The 12,429-nt window shown below is 52.1% G+C and overlaps 1 protein-coding gene across 8 annotated transcripts in view; it reads right to left on the bottom strand.

The window, feature by feature from the left end:
- The window catches only part of SLC25A23 (solute carrier family 25 member 23), a 12,313-nt gene extending 3,608 nt beyond the window's left edge, over positions 1-8,705 (bottom strand). Inside the window, exons 1-11 of one of the 8 annotated variants that reach the window (XM_027851345.1) lie at positions 8,505-8,705; positions 6,131-6,257; positions 5,248-5,335; positions 4,806-4,917; positions 3,930-4,088; positions 3,585-3,737; positions 3,209-3,316; positions 2,410-2,577; positions 2,044-2,194; positions 910-1,090; positions 7-798 (exon numbers count right to left, since the gene is read on the bottom strand). In XM_027851345.1, the coding sequence (XP_027707146.1) occupies positions 483-798; positions 910-1,090; positions 2,044-2,194; positions 2,410-2,577; positions 3,209-3,316; positions 3,585-3,737; positions 3,930-4,088; positions 4,806-4,917; positions 5,248-5,335; positions 6,131-6,257; positions 8,505-8,678 (1,737 nt within the window). In that variant the 5' untranslated portion in view covers positions 8,679-8,705 and the 3' untranslated portion in view covers positions 7-482. Of the gene's footprint in view, positions 1-6; positions 818-909; positions 1,091-2,043; positions 2,286-2,409; positions 2,600-3,208; positions 3,317-3,584; positions 3,738-3,929; positions 4,089-4,449; positions 4,487-4,805; positions 4,918-5,247; positions 5,336-6,130; positions 6,258-8,504 lie in introns of those variants that run through there. The other 7 variants (XM_027851347.1, XM_027851349.1, XM_027851346.1 and 4 more) reach the window with 7 other exon arrangements.
- Between the last annotated feature and the right edge of the window lie 3,724 nt (positions 8,706-12,429).

The raw sequence follows: 12,429 nt of genomic DNA, 5'->3' as shown, positions 1-12,429 counted from the left end.
TGTGTGTGTGTGTGTGTGTGTGTGTGTGTGTGTGTGTGTGTGTGTGTGTTGGGAGAAGAGCTGTTCCTTACCCCAATAGAAAAATAGACCTGGGTTGGGTGATTTTAAGACTTCTTTCTTTCTCTCTCTCTCTCTTTCTATCTTCCTGCACAATTGGAATGTGTGTGTTTTGAGGATGCTGGAGGGAGGGGCATGGACCTAAGTATGGCTCAGCAGGCGGTCCTAGCCCTATCCTGGGTCATTTTTCAGTCCTATTCAAACTCATCTCCTACCTAAGACTGAGGAATGGGAAAATAAGGAAAGAAAAAGGGATGTGAGAGAAACTAGTGGAAGGTTCATCCTCAGCTCTGGGTTCCTGGAGGGTCTCTGCCTGGGGCCATGGGGTCCCCTCCCTCTAGCTGGGATTGGCTAGTATGTCTCCCCCATGCTATATTCCCCCACAGATGTGTTGGGCTGATCTGTCTGTGGTGGCAGGGGAAGAGTCAGGGCTGGAGCACAACAGTGTCACTACCATGGGAGGGAGCCAGGGGATAGGGGGAAGGGCCCAGGGAATTTGCACTGCCCCTGGGGACCCAGTGGTATTGCAGTGCAGGGGTTTGGGGAGAGGGTTGGGGAGAAGACCAGAACATTCCCAAGTCAGTGCAGTGGGTTGGTAGGGGTAAAGTGCCACCACCATCCCCACCTCCACCAGAGGTTGGGAATCCAGTGCCAATGCCATGCAGAGCAGATCCTGGGACAGGTTCCTCCGGTGATCCAGTGTCAGTGACCAGGTTGGGGTAGATCAGCTGCTTGCAGGCTCTAGGAGCAGCCAAGAAATCTGGCACAGGGGGTTGGCCTTATCACCAGGATCCAGAAGAGAAGGGACAGGATCCAGCAGGGAAGGGAAGAGGGGAACCCCCAGGCCCTCACCTGGTTGTAACCCCCAGGGCCTGTTTCATGTTCTCATAGACGACATAGGAGATGCTAACAGCTGGAATCACTTTCATGAAGTTGGGGGCGATGCCTCGGTACAGGCCCCACACTCCCTCTCGGGAAAGGATGTGGCGGAAGAGGCCCAGCATGGTGAGCTGCGGGGCACCCTCGATGGAAGCTGAGAGAGGCAGTATAAGGGCAGCAGTCAGATTCTGCTCAGGGGTTCAGGTCCAACCCCTCCCTGACCTTCCTTGGGGCCAGACTCTGGGACTGGGGGATAGGGAGGGTGGCATTCATGCTACTGCCTTAGAGGGAGGGAGGTTAGATTCAAGTCAAGACCTCCCAGGCTGAGAGCAGCAGCTAGGCCCAGGGGACAGATATCCCATTGAGAAAACTCAGAAACCACAGATAGACCCAGTGAGCTGTCAGACTCCTATTTGGCCCTCAATAATCCTCCATAAGTTGTGCCTACAGGGAAAGGTTGGAAGTAGGGAGGACACATTACCCTGAGAAAAGGAAACCTCAGGGTGACGCACCACTAAGTGTAGGCATAAGCAGATAACCTAAAAATGCAAACCCATCATAACTGTTCTCAAAAAACTAAGAAGCCTGAAACTAGGAACACATAGATAACCCCCAAGCCCAAATCCCACAAACAACAGTGAAACTAAACCCATAGTCAATCCCCAAACACCAGCCACTAAAGAGTCTGGAAGTAGAACAAAGTAGGAGAGCCCTGCAGCCCTTTGGTGCTGCCTGGGCTGCCTTAAGGAGTCCCAGAGGTTCTATTGGATTTTGTTTTTCTTTACCCTGTTGACTCTCAGGCACCAGGAGCCCTCAATGGGGGGAAAGGAGAATGGAGGGGCCAGAATGATATTCCACAGTCAGGATCAATACACCTCCAGGAGAACCAGGAACCTATTGACTTCCTCCAGCCCTGTCCTTCCACCTTGTCTTTTCCATGACTCGGGCTTGCAAAAAGTGACTGAGAGATTAGCCTACAGCTCTTGTATTATAACTATGATTTTCTAGCCCTGGGAGGTAAGAAGTCAACCCTGGCCCCAGGGTGGGCAAGTCCTCTGTTCCATCCTTCCTCCTCCATCCTCCTCCCTCCCTTGCAGCCTCACTCACCCTGAGCTTGCATGCGAGTTCGGACCAGAGCCAAGGGATAGCTGGCGATCTGGCCGCAGGTACTGGAAATGGTGCCGCAGGCCAAGAGGATGAGGATCCCTGGGTCAGCTGAGTGGTGGCTGTCCTGCTGGAGCCACTTGTTCTTCAGGGTCTGGAGGAGGAGGACCCAGAGCTGGGGATCTCAAAGCGCCTTTACAGCCCAATTCATGGGCCTTCCCTGGGAGTTATGTCTTCCTGTGCTACTGGAGGATAAATTGAGGCAGCATTGAGCCCTGAGGGGGATAGTGAGGGGTCCTTGGCTGAGGGGAGGTCCAGGATAGTATCCAGGGGATTTTAGCCCATAAAGAAGGGGAGGAACTGACTGACCTCGTAGACGGCCAGGTCGATTCCTGCATATGGGATAATGCCCAAGACGTTGGGTAGGTAGCCCTTGTAGAAGGCTCTGGGCCCCTCCTGTTCTAGGATTTGCCTCGCACAGTCCAGCAGTCCTTTGTACTGGCCAGTCCGACGGAGGGTTAGCCGTGTCTTCAGCACCTGCAATAAGGCCCCAGAACAGCTATCCCGGGGCAGCTATCTTAAGGTAGCTCTGTCCAGAACAAGTAGACAGGGAATCTGATAATCTAGCCCTGAAAGAGCTACTCCCACAACAAGTATCCCTGAATCAGACATAGAACAGCTACCCCTAAGATAAATGGTGGCCCCACGATAGGTACATATGAAACAACTACCCCTGGGACAGTTATCAAGAACTGAGATAGATTCCCCAGGCCAGCTACATCCTAGAATAGCCAAACGAAACAGTCCTCAATCAGTTAGGCACCCCCTTCTTCCTTACCAATGGCTACCCCTATAGCTCTGCCTGCCACAGTTACTTTCTCAAACAGATAACCCCAGCATAACTACACCCACGTGAGTTATCCCATTCTGGAAGACCAACTACTCCCAGTGCCCTATTGCTGTGTGGTAGTCATAACTCCAGCTGTTACTCTCCTCAATAACCGCAGTCAGAGACTCCAGAAGGGAAGATGGTGCCCAGACCTCCCCACCAATACTGCTCTGACCTCCCAGGAAGCCTGTGGCTAGAGGTGCTTTGCTGTTAGTGCCTCCCTGGGCAGCCTTCCCTAGTGAAAAGCCCAATCTTTTCCCTGGCCTTGGCCTCTCTCACCTCCATGGGATAGATGATGGTTTGGGCTGTGGCCCCAGCCAGGGACCCTGCCACAAAGCGTTCCTGCACTCGCAGCGTCTCCTGCTGCCCCCGAATCGCCCATTTGATCTGAGGTGTTCACAGGGGATTGTCAGGATTCTGGCATCTGTGTCAACCATCCCTTTGGAGGGGCCCTCCCTCTTTCTTTCCCTGCCCAGCTCCTGGAGAGACAATGTCTTGCCAAGGGGCAGCAAGCAAGGGAACAGATACTTCTTCCCTCATGCCAATCACATATTTTCTCATGCCCATAACATGCTTCTCTACATCAATCACATCCCCACAATCCAACTATATACTTGCTCACAGCAATCACACATTTGCCCCAATCTATACTCACCTGCTCATAGGCCATGAATTTGATGGCAGATTCAGGTGCGATCTTGAGCACGTTGATGCCATTTCCACGCCATAGAGAGCGGATGCCACCCTCTTTGACCATGCTCCGCAGCCCCCCTAGGACATTCAGCTGGTTGGTCTTGGAAGCATGAACCTGTCAAGGGGAAGGCAGGGCCAACTTTAAAGTCTCCCAACCTGGGCTTTTCAAAAGATTCTGGACACAGGACCCAGGATTGGGATTTAAGGCCTCCATGCCTAATGATTAGGGAATTAGGTCAGGAGAAGAAAGAGTGTTCTGTGACTTTGGCTGAGGATGGGCTTTATCAGGGGAAGGGTTGGCCTTTACCTGCATGAAAACCTTTAGCCTGTCAAGTGGAGCTGTGCCCGTCCGTGACACAGCCCCCGCCACAGCTCCTGCCACCAGCTGTTTCCACCACATGCCTGACAGCTTCTCCTGTTCTGAGAACTCATCTGGCACTGTGAGACATTCACCTATGTCCAGAACCTGACGAGAGGTAGGAAGAGGAACTGAGGTGTGTCACTCTGGTAAGGAGATCCTCCTCTCTCATGGGATCCATCACTTAAAGATTCCTACCCAGAAGAGCCCACTTGAGTCCTGCCCAGGACATTTAACTCAAGGATCTGCTAAGATCTCACTATTGGATCCTACCTAGGGGTTCCCACTTGAGTCTTTCAGGGGCTACCTCAGCCTGACAGATCTTAATCAAGGGACCCTATCAGATTTTACTGTCAAGTCCCAACCAAATCTCCACCACCATCCCCTGCCCCAACCCCACATGGGGATCCTGCCCAGGGATATCCTTGCCCTTGCCCCAGGTTGCAGGGAAGTAAGGAGGGGGCCTTACTCCCCAGGGCCTTCCCCAGAAGTGTTGCCAGCTTGAGAGCCCTGGTGCCTCCGAACTCTGTTCCTCGATGCCCGAATGAAACAGAGAAGAATGGTAAATCCTCTAAGGGGATTACAGCCTGAGGAGCCTTGGAGAAGGGGGGAGTGGGGAGGAAAGGGGAAATCTGACCTAGAATGGCTCCTTCCCTGGGGTCTAGTTGTCCTGTGTGACCCTAGCTCTCTTTCTTTGGGAACCCGGGTATCTGACTTTTCAGCTTCTGGTCCTCCCCCTATTCAGAGCACTATTTTCCCCTCCCAGGGTATGACCTTGACCTTTTCCTTCTAGTTGCCTAGGCCCTATTCCCCCAGTCAGCTCACCGTTGAGTGCTTCCAGAATGTCAGCACATCTTCCATGTTCTCCAGAGGCTGTAGCAGGAAGTGGTCTCGCCATTCTTGCCAGTCAATGGTCATTGTCCCATCACGGTCCATGCTGGGGAGGGAGGGAGGGAGGGAGGGCTGGGGATTGGGAGGAGGGGGTGGATGCCAGGGTTCAGGCTGCAGGGTAGACACCTGGGTCTAGGTCATGTGTGTGTGTGCTTGGGGATGGGGGCAGACACCTGGGTTCAGGCTAGAGGGAGACCCAGAAACATGGGTTCAGGCTACGTGAGTATGAGTAGGGGAAGAGACATCTTGGTTCAGGATGGTGGAGGTGGAGAAGACAACACAGATTCAGGGTTTTTTGGGGGGAGGGGATAAACTTGGCTTCAGGATGGTGGGAGTGGGAGTATAGACATGGGTTCTGGATACCTAGGACACTTACCTGTGCAGAATCTTTTCAGCCTGCTGCAAAGAGATGGAAACGCCCAAGGCTTGGAAGCTCTGTTGGATTTCTGAGGCATCTATATGGCCTGGGAGGGTAAGAGGGAAAAGAGGTTTCCATGGGTTAAATCCACTTGATCTTGAGTGAGAGGGAAGTGGGGACTGATGAACTGGAAGAGATGAGACCCACAAAAGAAAGCAGGAAGAAGGACTCTTTTCCCAGGGATTTGGGATCAAAGTGGGAACCTAGGAGAGAGGACCTGGGGGACCAGAGGCTGGGGCTGAATAGGAAACAACTAGCCAAGATAGGGGAGCAGAGGACCAAAATATTTGGAATAAAGGGGAACATTGCAAGACAACCTCCTCATTTTACAGATGAGGAAACTAGGCCCAGAGAAGAAAAGAGACTTGTCTAAGGTCACCTAGGGAGTGAGAAAAGGCAGAGAAAAGAATTGAACCTAGGGTTTCCTGATGGAAAACCTTAGGTTCTCTCTACTCCACCACATTGCTTCTCACATGCTGGGATTGAGGGGGAGCCATGGATCATGACTGAGGGGCATGTGGGATTTAATGAGCTCTAGGAACTGGGGCCTGGGGCATCCCAGGAAGCAAAGAAGTAGGTGGAACCTCTGGGAAAGGAGGGAGAGAATAAAGAAAGGAGGGAAGGAGGGGCCCCAAGGGCTGTTCTCAAAATAGTCTGTGAGTCACCAGGAAGAAGCCACCCCCCTTCTTCTCTCCCCCCAGGGCTGTCACCCTGGATTGTCTCCTGCCTGAGCCCAACCAATGGCTCTCCTGAAGCCTGGGCTGGGGCAGAAGGGATAGGGGCAGAGAAGAGTCCTCTGTATTAGAATCCTCAGCCCAGCCCAGCCCAGTTTTAGCCCCACCATCCTGGTTCCGGTCCAGGCTGTGGAACATGAGCAGCAGCCGTCTCTCGTGTTCCTGCAGGTAGCGGGTGAATTCTTCAAGGGTCAGGCCCCCATCTTGGTCTACGTCTCCCTCCTGTAGGATGTCCTGGGGTTAGGGGGAGGAGATAATCAGGATGGGGCTTGTAGAGGAAGGAAACAATCAACATGGGGCTCATAGAAGGGGACCCCTCCTGTCTTGTCCTTAAATCATTAGGATTTAGGCATGAAAGGGATCTTAGAGATCATCTCATTAGGATCACCAATCCTTTTAGGTGAGAAGACAAGTCTGCCATGTGGAAGTGGCTTGACCAAGGTCACCTAGGTAGCAAACGGCAGATCCAGAAACTGATCGAAGGTTTTCTGACTCTGAATCCATGCTTTTCCCACTATCTCTTGTTTCTTCTAGAGCTAGAAGAATGTCACTGGAAACTGGGCCATTAGCTAGCACAGCAGACCACCCTTCTCCTTCCTCTGCTTGGGGGATGGGGGAGATTGAGGAGGACTAAGGTTAGCATACTCTAGCTTCCCCTTTCCCAGTTCCTGGGGGTCAAAATCCTTCAAGTCCCCCAGCCCTCTCTGGACAGCCAGATTCCCACTGTCAGAGGCAGAAACAAGTGTGAGTTAAAATAACAATCATTCTCATTTCTCTAGTAGTTCAAGGTTTACAAAGTGCTTGTCTTGGTAGGTAGGTAATACCATTTCACAGGTGAGGAAATTGACTCAGAGAGGATAGAAATGAGGAACAATATGTTGTAACAGAAAAGGTTTTAAGTTAAAAGGCCTGAGTTTGAATCCTGGCTCTGCAAATTATTATCAGAGTGGCCTTGAACAAGTCTCAGGGTCTCCAAAATGGGGATAACAATCCTTGAACAACTTGATGCTGACTGTGTGGCCTTGAACTAGTCTCTCCCACTCTCTAAGAATACACAGGGATGAAGCCCAGTTCACAAGAGATGCATTCCCTGGGAGATCTGGCCCTTGCCTTAGCCTTTCCTAAGCAGGAAGGAGGGGGGACAGGACTGGACCCCCACCTCCAATACACACACACACACACACACACACACACACACACACACACACACACAGTCTTTCATGCAAGCTGGGCAGGGTGGCCCAACACCCCACCCCCACCCCATCCCCAACCAGCTCTGTGTTTACATTCCAGGCATCAGGCTCACTAAGTCCCATGACCAAAAGGCTCAAGGAAGGGAAAGCCAAGTGGGCACAGCTTTCGCAGTGAACTGTGTTCTTATTAGATGGGACCAGTTCAGCTATCTTTCAACAGTAGCCTGTTGATTATTGAAGAAAGGAGGAAAGGAAGGGCTAAACTCTAGGGTCTCTGGAGGCCCTTAAGAAGAGTTACATGCCCCAGGAGACCAGTCTCTAGAAGGCACTAAAGGCTTCCCTACCCCCCACATTTGACCCAGTTTAGAGAGGCAGTACGGTATGGTGAGGAGAATCCTGGATTTGGAGTTAAGATCTAGGTTCAAATTCTTGGCAACTTGGCAACTGATTACCAGTGTGACCTTGGACAAGCCTGGGTCTTAAAAATGGTAACCCTTATACAACTTCTCTGGGCCTCCATCCAGGTGCAGATAAATGAGGAGCCTGGACTAGAATGTCTCTAAAGACCCTTCCAGCTCTATATAAATGCTCCTATGATGGTGTCTCTGCCCCTCAGTTGGTGCTGGTGGGTTCTGGTTCACAGATATGTTGGTGTGAGTCACCTGGGGCCAACTGTCTGAGCCAAGCTGCTAATACTCAAATACACTTTGCTTTTTTCCTGACCTAGTGGATTCCATCAAAAGCTAGGGATGGCAATAATGGAGAGGACTCTATCTCCCAAGGGGCTTCTGCAGGTAGCCTAGGATGATTCCAGACTCTGATGAGAACCATGAGGAGAGACTTGTGAAATGCCAGGCTGGGGGAAGGTACCGCTTGGGAGAGAGCATTTATAGGCACCACAGTGAGTACTGTCCCTGGGGTGAATTGGGGTATTATTCAGGGTCTTCCCACTTTTGGGAGATACCAGCAGGGACATGCCAAACAAGAGAAGGTAAATGGGATGACTCCAGATCCAGATGAGCACTGCCTGGGGCTAAGTTCCATTCAACTAGGCACTGCCAGGGAGATGCTAGGCTGGGGATGGACACCACCAGGGGGTGATTCCAGCCTCTGGCAGGTGCTGCTGGGGCAGACTGGTACCACTAAGATATCAGGGTGGGGGAGGAAGTGGAGGACCTGTCCCACGGCTGTCTATGTAGGCTTATAGGAACTCCCTGGCTGGGAATGGGATGCCATTGACCTTTTGCCGACCTGCCCACCTGCCCACCACCCACAGGAGTGCCCATACCTGGCCGGCGCTGTCCGGGGTCCTCGCACCCAGCCGGGCCAGCCCCAGGCGCAGCTCGTGAATGTCCACGCGGCCATCCTTGTTGCTGTCCAACTCATCGAAAAGGAGGCCCCATCGCTGCTCTCGCTCAGGGTCCCCGGCAGGGGGGCTGTGGCCCGGGCTGGCCTTGGCCATGGCTGCACCGTGGCTACCACCTCGAACCTGACCCAGTGGCCCCCTGCCTCATGCCCCTGCCGGTTCCAGCCCCCTGGCCCTTGGGGGAGGGGAGAGGGGGATATAGGGACGGAGGGAGGGAAAAGGGGGGGTGGCCCGGGCTCAGCTGGGGCTTAGAGGCTTCCTCTTCCCCCCCTCCCAGCCCACCGGCACCGGCTAGGCCGGGCCAGACTGGGATTGAGTCTAGGACTGCTCCCCAGCAACAACAGTGTCCCTCGGCTAAATCCCAGACAACCGCCCGGGGGCTGGGAGAGCTACCAGGAGAAGGAGGGGGGCAGGGAGACAGGCTGGCTGGCAGGCAGTCAGGCAAGCAGACAGGCTTTCGCTGCTTGTCGTCGCCGCACGGTGGAGATATGGCACCTCCTCCCCGCCCCCAGTACCCTTACCCTTGGCTCCGTGGGAGCGAAGAGCGGGGGATGGTGAGGAGCTGGAGAGCCAACACGCTTGGGTTCTGGGATACTCCCCTCCCTTCTCTAGCCACGTGGGAGCGAGTGGTGAGGAATGGGACTTCTGCACCGCCTCCCCCCTTACCCACCCGGTGGTAACTTGTTACAGAAAGCGTGGGATCATGAGGTCTTGGGGACAGGGACTCCTGGGTCCTCCCTCCCAACAGAGTTGGAGTGAGAGCGGGGGATGATGAAGAGCTGGGATTCCTGGATTCTGGGTCTTCCTCTCCTCTCAGTCCCGTGGGAGCAGGGAGTGTGAGGAGACAAGAGGGCAAGACCCAATTCTGAGAGAGAACAGAGTGAGGGGTGGTGAGGAACAGAGATACGAGAACTCTTGGGTTCTGGGTCCTCCATTCCTCCAGCACCGGGGCATCATAGGATCATAGATTCAGAGCTGGACGAGGCATCCGAGATCATCTAGTCACCGAGAGCAGGGGATGGTGAGGAGCTGGGTGAAAGGGAGAGATCCCTGGGTTCTGGGACCTATTCCCCTCCATCCCAGTCTTAAGGGAGTGGAGACTAGGAAAGTGAGGAACTAGGCGTGGGAAGGATTGCTGGGCTTTGGGTCTTCTCATCACCTAAGCAGCAGAGAGATGGCTGAGGGATGGGGATCGTAAGGAGTGTGTGTGTGTGGTGTGTGCAGGTGGGGGTAGAAGTGGGGCGGGGTGGGGGGGGGGAGTGCTGTCAGGACTTCTAGGTTTGGCGTATGAGACTAGAAGAGAGATGGAAAGGACCGCCTGGGAGTCGGGAAGCAGACATGATGAGTTCAGGGGCAACCAGACACCAGGGCTCTTTCTAAACTCAGAAAATGAGGGCGCGGGAAGAAGCTAGCGACCAACCCGGTGCCTGGATGCAAGTTGCTATTCTAGGTGCTCTAACCCTTTGCGTGACTCAGTTTACCACCTCCCCGGGAATCAATACCCCCTCCACTTGCAGTGTGTAAGGGGGAAGAGCTCCAGGATCTGTATAGAGTCGAATAATCCCCCTCAACCGATTAAGGTCACGGGGCCCCAACCAGACTTAACCGCTAATCCTCCCCAGTCTCGTTAAAAGGTGCCTTGTCGCCTGAGAATAAGCCCGCCCGCGCCTTTCCGGGACCTAGCTCTAGCGGAGAATCACAAGATCAAAGCTCGGCCACGGCTCCTTCTCCAGCTCACCATTGGCTTAGACTCCCAAGGCTGAGCTCAGCATCCTCCCGCTGACCCCCTGCCGGCACGAGCCTAAACCATTAGGCTCCGCCCGGCTCCGGAACTCCTTAAAGGGACCTTGACCCACCATATACACAGGGCGCCCGGGGTCTGAGCGTTTCCAAGGTTCTCCCCACCTCCATCAAATGCAGGCCACGCATTTCTCTTGAGTCTGATGGAAGCTTCCAGAATGAAGAATATATCCATCCTCTCGGTCCCAAATTTCCAGTGCAGTTTCTCATCTCCACCACTAGGGGGGCATGCTTGGTTGGGGAAGATTTGGTAAGGGTCGGTAGGAGGATTTGATTCAGTGAGAACTAGGGTAATGAAGCAGTTTCTCACAAAATGTATAGGACCTGGACAATTTCCTCGGGTTTAGAGTCAGTTTAGAGTTTAGAGCATTTATTAAGCACCTACTGCATTCCAGACACTGCTAAGCCTGGAAAGGCAAAATGTTCTCGGGTTCACAGTCTAATTGGAGAGACGCCTTGCAAACAACTATGTAAAGTTATATACGGAATAAAATGGGGGAGGGGAGGGTTGTCAGACCCTAAGACTAGGGGGATTCAGGAAAGAATTCTTGCAGAAGGTGGGACTTTATCTAAGGCCTGAAGGAAAAGGGAGAAGCCAGGAGGCAGAAATGATGAGGGAGAGTGTTCCAGGTATGGGAAACAGTCAACAAAAAATGCCTGGAATCAGGAGATGGATGTCTTTTTTTTTTTTTTTTTTTTTTTAAGGAACACCAAAGAGGTCATGGAACTGAAGAGAAGGTGGAGTTAGGGGAATAAACTTTCCAGTTAAGACTGGAAGGGTAGGAAGGGCCCAGGTTGTGAATGCTAAGCAGTTGATCTTAGAGGTAATAGGGACGCACTGCAGTTTATTGAATGGATGTGGGGTGGGAAGGGTGGGATGGTCAGAACTGAACTTTAAGATCACTTTGACAACTGAGTGAAGGAAAGTAAGGAAAGACTGGAAGCAGGGAGACCAATTGGTGGGCTGTTGCAATAGTTCAGGTGTGACATGATGAGGGCCTGCATCAGAATGGTGGCAGTATCAGAAGGAGAGAAGGGGGTACAGTTGAGAGAGATTGCAAAGGTAGAAAGAACAGGATTTAACAATTAATTGGATATGGGAGGTGAGAGTGAAGAATTGAGAATGCACGTAAGTTTCCAACTTCCAAGGGTGGGAAGATGGTGGTGCCCTTGACAATATTAGGGAAGTTAGGAAGAGGGGCAATCGGGGCAGGAGGGATAACGAGTTCAGTTTTGGATATGTTGAATTTAAGATGTCTAGAGGACATCTAGTTAGAGATGGCTAATAGAGGAGAGCAGAGGGGCCATGTAGACCTCAAGGTAATTCAGTTCAGATAGTTTTGGAATGCCACTGTGTGTACCCCCATACGGATGTGCCCCTACAGATTGAGAGTCAAGGTGATATCATGGAACAAATATTGATTTGGAGTTAAGGTACTTGAGTCTAAATCCCACCCCTGCCATCACCTGTGTGACATTGGGCAAGTCATTTTAACCTCTCTGGCCTGTAAAATGTGGGGTTGGATTAGATGAGGTTCCTTCTAGCTGTATTCAACATCTATGAATTTGTGATTCTGTGTGCCACATACAGGTGTGTCTCTATATAGGTGTTCTCCCATGAAGTCATATTTCCAAGTCAGAGTGTTTCTAGTTAATTTCCCCTTCCTTTCAGGGTGTGGCTCAGAGGCATTTTCCCTCCCATTAACTATCCAGTTGTTGCCTTGGTGATTTCCTAGTACTGATGGAATCTAGTGAATCCTCAGTCAGATAAATCTTGCCTGCATTTTCTCATATAGGTGTGTTCCCCCTTACAGATATGCTCCTATTCACTGAGATGTTTCATTCAAATTACAGGTGTGTGTCCCCCACCTATTAAAACGATGTCCCTCATAACAAGTGGGTCTTCCCCAGCAGGTATGTGGTTCCTCTTAACAAGTCTGTCCCTTATTTTAGGTGTTTCCCCCAACAATTATGTTCCCATTACAAACATGACTTCCTTCATGTTTTCCCACTCCTTTTGAGTCATTTTTCACTCATGTCCAACTCT

This window comes from Vombatus ursinus, unplaced genomic scaffold (assembly GCF_900497805.2).
Source record: "Vombatus ursinus unplaced genomic scaffold, bare-nosed wombat genome assembly UNPS02009173.1, whole genome shotgun sequence".
Taxonomy (NCBI): Eukaryota; Metazoa; Chordata; class Mammalia; order Diprotodontia; family Vombatidae; genus Vombatus; species Vombatus ursinus.
This window is presented reverse-complemented; position numbering and strand designations above follow the sequence as displayed.